At 50.6% G+C, this 6000-nt stretch overlaps 1 protein-coding gene across 1 annotated transcript in view; it reads right to left on the reverse strand.

Moving 5' to 3' along the window:
- Positions 1–6000, reverse strand: part of tg (thyroglobulin) — a 179016-nt gene that overhangs the window by 30992 nt on the left and 142024 nt on the right. The window contains exons 37-38 of the mRNA XM_078398459.1: positions 5575–5739; positions 1106–1273 (exon numbers count right to left, since the gene is read on the reverse strand). Of these exons, the coding sequence (XP_078254585.1) occupies positions 1106–1273; positions 5575–5739 (333 nt within the window). The remainder of the gene's footprint in view (positions 1–1105; positions 1274–5574; positions 5740–6000) is intronic.

Here is a 6000-nt window from a genome sequence, read left to right on the forward strand (position 1 = left end):
ATGGCTGATCATCCACAATCAGTAACCCGTGCCTGCCTTCTCCCCATATCCCTTGACTCCGTTGGCCTGAAGAGCTGAATCTAGCTGATAGGCTCACAGGCTGCCGATGGACTCTGGAATACAACGCACAACACGAGACACCGACTAATATAAGTCTGGTGACATTCACGGCAGTGGAATGCTACATCAGCTCTTGCTCAACTGTTGTACTGCTTGGCTGCCGTTTCACAAATTAATAGTGTTCAAATTAAGCAGGAATCAGTTGAATGTTGGTGTTGGCTGAAGAACAGAATGCTATGGAGACATGGCAGAGAATCTCCTCGGAAAATTCAATGTTCACTATAAACATGAGAATACTGCAGTTGCTGAAGAGGAAATAAGGCTTGGTGTTGCCCAGGAAACCACAGTTGTTCACAACACTGCAAACCAAGACACAGAGTGCTGGAGTAACTCAGCGGGTCAGGCAGCATCTGTGGAGAACATGGATAGGTGACGTTTCACAGAGTGCTGGAGTAACTCAGCGGGTCAGGCAGCATCTGTGGAGAACATGGATAGGTGACGTTTCACAGAGTGCTGGAGTAACTCAACGGGTCAGGCAGCACGTTAGAGGCAGGAAACATGTTCCCAATGTTGGGGGAGTCCAGAACCAGGGGCCACATTTTAAGAATAAGGGGTCGGCCATTTAGAACGGAGATGAGGAAAAACTTTTTCAGTCAGAGAGTTGTAAATCTGTGGAATTCTCTGCCTCAGAAGGCAGTGGAGGCCAATTCTCTGAATGCATTCAAGAGAGAGCTAGCTAGAGCTCTTAAGGATAACGGAGTCAGGGGGTATAGGGAGAAGGCAGGAACGGGGTACTGATTGAGAATGAGCAGCCATGATCACATTGAATGACGGTGCTGGCTCGAAGGGCTGAATGGCCTCCTCCTGCACCTATTGTCTATTGTCTATCTCTGGTCACCTATTCCTGTCCTTCAGACCCACTGAATTACTCCAGCATTTTGTGTCTATCTTTGATGTAAACCAGCACCTGCAGTTCCTTCCCACACAAAGCGTACTCTTGTTGTGAGGACCTCTTGCTGTGTTCCCACGCTGTGTTTCACCTTACCTTGAGTGCCTTTGCTCTGCTGACAAGCCCGTCATTCTCGGCGCTCCCGATCAGTAAGTCAGCAGCGTGGAGCTGCCCACTGCGGAGTGCAGACAGAGGGGGTTCCTGTAGATATCTGCCGTCCACAACAGGGCCCCAAGCCTGCAACGGGCCTCTGGTCGACAGCAGCTGTGGAGCCAGCAAACCAATGTGTAGGTCAGGACAGGATACTGTGTAACACAGGTCACGGTACTGGGTAACACAGGTCACGGTACTGGGTAACACAGGTCATGGTACTGTGTAACACAGGTCACGGTACTGGGTAATACAGGTCACGGTACTGGGTAATACATGTCACGGTACTGGGTTAGACAGGTCACGGTACTGGGTAACGCAGGTCATGGTACTGTGTAACACAGGTCATGGTACTGGGTAACACAGGTCATGGTACTGGGTAACACAGGTCATGGTACTGGGTAACACAGGTCATGGTACTGGGTAATACATGTCACGGTACTGGGTAACGCAGGTCACGGTACTGGGTTAGACAGGTCATGGTACTGGGTAACACAGGTCACGGTACTGGGTAACGCAGGTCATGGTACTGTGTTAGACAGGTCATGGTACTGGGTAACACAGGTCACGGTACTGGGTAATACAGGTCATGGTACTGGGTAACACAGGTCACGGTACTGGGTTAGACAGGTCACGGTACTGGGTTAGACAGGTCATGGTACTGGGTAACACAGGTCACGGTACTGGGTAACACAGGTCATGGTACTGGGTAACACAGGTCACGGTACTGGGTAACGCAGGTCACGGTACTGGGTAACGCAGGTCACGGTACTGGGTAACGCAGGTCACGGTACCACGTAACGCAGGTCACGGTACCACGTAACGCAGGTCACGGTACTGGGTAATACAGGTCACGGTACTGGGTTAGACAGGTCACGGTACTGGGTAACAGCGTTAGATTGCTGAAGATCTTGGCTGCCCAGTTATTGTTGCGATTCAGTGAAGCATCAATAACGTTTGGACCAAGTGAGAATGTTTTCTCTGGAACATCAGAAGTTGAGTGGAGCCCTGATAGCAGTTTATAAATCGATGAGAGGCACAGATAGGGTAGACAGTCAGAGCCTTTCACCCAGGGTGGCAATATCACATACGAGAGGGCATGAAAGGAGATGTGTGGGGCAGGTGTTTTACACAGAGGGGGGTGGGGGCCTGGAACACACTGCCAGGGGTGGGGGTGGGGGTGGGGGCCTGGGACACACTGCCAGGGGTGGGGGTGGGGGTGGGGGTGGGGGCCTGTGACACACTGCCAGGGGTGGGGGTGGGGGTGGGGGCCTGGGACACACTGCCAGGGGTGGGGGTGGGGGTGGGGGTGGGGGCCTGTGACACACTGCCAGGGGTGGGGGTGGGGGTGGGGGTGGGGGCCTGGGACACACTGCCAGGGGTGGGGGTGGGGGTGGGGGCCTGGGACACACTGCCAGGGGTGGGGGTGGGGGCCTGGGACACACTGCCAGGGGTGGGGGTGGGGGTGGGGGTGGGGGTGGGGGCCTGGGACACACTGCCAGGGGTGGGGGTGGGGGTGGGGGTGGGGGCCTGGGACCACACTGCCAGGGGTGGGGGTGGGGGTGGGGGCCTGGGACCACACTGCCAGGGGTGGGGGTGGAGGCAGATACCGAGTTTTGGACAGGCAATGGAAGTGGTGGATCACTGGCTGAGGAAGACTGTGTTTTTGTCGGTACACTGTGATCATGCGTTGTTTAATATGATTTCGCAGACGGTGGGGGGGGGGGGGTTAGGGTTTGCCACTGGACTGTGGGAGACAGAAGCATTACATTCTAAACGTGGGTTTTTACGAGTTGGTTTATGTTATTTACTGGAATCTAATTGAACTCTCCAAACTCATTTTACTGACAAGCTTCCACTTGGCAGAGTCACATCATATGAGATTGGTTTGGACTTGGAGCCAACACAAGCAGTGAAGGATTGTTGCTCTTTGTCTGATCGTACATCAGCACAGAAAAATAGGGTCAATAGACAATAGGTGCAGGAGGAGGCCATTCGGCCCTTGGAGCCAGCACCACCATTCAATGTGATCATGGCTGATCATTCTCAATCAGTACCCCGTTCCTGCCTTCTCCCCATACCCCCTGACTCCACTATCCTTAAGAGCTCTATCTAGCTCTCTCTTGAATGCATTCAGAGACTTGGCCTCCACTGCCTTCTGAGGCAGAGAATTCCACAGATTCACAACTCTCTGACTAAAAAAGTTTTTCCTCATCTCCGTTCGAAATGGCCTACCCCTTATTCTTAAACTGTGGCCCCTGGTTCTGGACTCCCCCAACATTGGGAACATGTTTCCTGCCTCTAACGTGTCCCACCCCTTAATAATCTTATATGTTTGATAAGATCCCCTCTCATCCTTCCAAATTCCAGTGTATACAAGCCTAGTCGCTCCAGTCTTTCAACATACGACAGTCCCGCCATTCCGGGAATTAACCTAGTAAATCTACGCTGCACGCCCTCAATAGCAAGAATATCCTTCCTCAAATTTGGAGACCAAAACTGCACACAGTACTCCAGGTGCGGTCTCACTAGGGCCCTGTACAACTGTAGAAGGACCTCTTTGCTCCTATACTCAACTCCTCTTGTTATGAAGGACAATATTCCATTGGCTTTCTTCACTGCCTGCTGTACCTGCATGCTTCCTTTCAGTGACTGATGCACTAGGACACCCAGATCTCGTTGTACGTCCCCTTTTCGTAACTTGACACCATTCAGATAATAATCTGGCTTCCTATTCTTACCACCAAAGTGGATAACCTCACACTTATCCACATTAAACTGCATCTGCCATGCATCCGCCCACTCACACAACCTGTCCAAGTCACCCTGCAACCTCATAGCATCTTCCTCACAGTTCACACTGCCACCCAGCTTTGTATCATCTGCAAATTTGCTAATGGTACTTTTAATCCCTTCATCCAAGTCATTAATCTATATATTGTAAATAGCTGCGGTCCCAAAACCGAGCCTTGTGGTACCCCACTAGTCACTGCCTGCCATTCTGAAAGGGACCCATTTATCCCCACTCTTTGCTTTCTGTCTGTCAACCAATTTTCTATCCATGTCAGTACCCTACCCCAAGCTGGGGTCTTGCCACGAGGTGCAGGAGGAGGCCATTCGGCCCTTCGAGCCAGCACCACCATTCATTGTGATCATGGCTGATCATCCACAATCAGTAACCCGTGCCTGCCTTCTCCCCATATCCCTTGATTCCACTAGACCCAAGAGTTCTATCTAACTCTCTTTTAAATCCATCCAGTGATTTGACCTCCACTGCCCTCTGTGGCAGAGAATTCCACAAATTTACAACTCTCTGGGTGAAAAAGTTTCTTCTCACCTCAGTTTTAAATGGCCTCCCCTTTATTCTTAGACTGTGACCCCTGGTTCTGGACTCGCCCAACATTGGGAACATTTTTCCTGCATCTAGCTTGTCCTGTCCTTTTGTAATTTTAAACGTTAAAATGAAACCTCAGATTCCTGTCTGCCTCTCATGGTTTTATTCTTGAACTTCCTCGTCAATGCGGAGCATTAAATCCGGTCTCAGATATAGATAGTTGTTGGTACCATTCTGTCCTGGAATGGCAGCTGGTGTGAGAGTAAAAAGTAGCCGTGACTTCAGGCCGGGGTCTTGCCAAGAGGAACAGTTATACAGAGTTACTCAGTGAGCAAGGCCTGCCTGCCTGCCCACCATGGGAGGGTACAGCAACACACCAGTTAACTGTGGCCGTTTGTTAGTTGTCCACTGCTAACTGTGGCCATTTAAACCTCTGTTTGTTGTCCACTGCTCTATCTTCTCCACGTGTGGCCATTTAAACCGCGGTCAGTTGTCCACTGCTAACTGTGGCCATTTGTCAGTTGTCCACTGCTAACTGTGGCCATTTGTCAGTTGTCCACTGCTAACTGTGGCCATTTGTTAGTTGTCCACTGCTAACTGTGGCCATTTGTTAGTTGTCCACTGCTAACTGTGGCCATTTGTTAGTTGTCCACTGCTAACTGTGGCCGTATAAACCTCGGTCAGTTGTCCACTGCTAACTGTGGCCGTATAAACCTCGGTCAGTTGTCCACTGCTAACTGTGGCCGTATAAACCTCGGTCAGTTGTCCACCACTCTATCTTCTCCAGGGATGCTGTATCATTTGCCCCTTCGGTCGTTTGCCCACTTGGCTGGCTAAGGTCATTGTCGAAGCTGCTTCCTACATTGTTGTACATCCTAGATCATCGCATCACTGGGGAAACATATTTCCCAGCACCTCCCCATAATTTAGTAGTTCACACAATGTAGCTGAAGAAAAATGTTCATTGTGCTGGATGTCAAATGTAAGATTAATTGCAGGTACGATTGTTGGATTGGATGTCTTGATGCAAGTTTAATAATACAACAAATCTTCACACGTTGTTCCCTGAGTTGTGACCAACCTGAGACTGGGCAGAGTTGAGAGTTAGCGCAGGTAGACGTCGGAGGCAATGGAATAGCATAGCCTTGTTGTGAGTGGGGCAGCTGGTCTCGTGAGCCAGGTTGATCACTTGTTCCTGTGCCGTCTTCCTGCTGATCACAGCAGCTGGAGACAGGACTGACCCTCCCTGGAAAACAGGAAGACATTCAAGAGTAGACGTCAACTATTGTTGAAGGGGAAGTGTCATCAGCACCTCCATTTTAATGGATGAACTTCACACAGGGGACAAAGAGAAACCACCAGCAATCCTGCTCTACAGACTCCACACTGTCTCCGTCTGCTCTTACACAACGTTGATCATTCCGAACATGGAAAATCCCAGCGGGTCAGGCAGCATCTGTGGAGAACATGGATAGGTGACGTTTCATAGAGTGCTGGAGTAACTCAG

This window comes from Rhinoraja longicauda, chromosome 4 (genome assembly GCF_053455715.1).
Source record: "Rhinoraja longicauda isolate Sanriku21f chromosome 4, sRhiLon1.1, whole genome shotgun sequence".
NCBI lineage: Eukaryota > Metazoa > Chordata > Chondrichthyes > Rajiformes > Arhynchobatidae > Rhinoraja > Rhinoraja longicauda.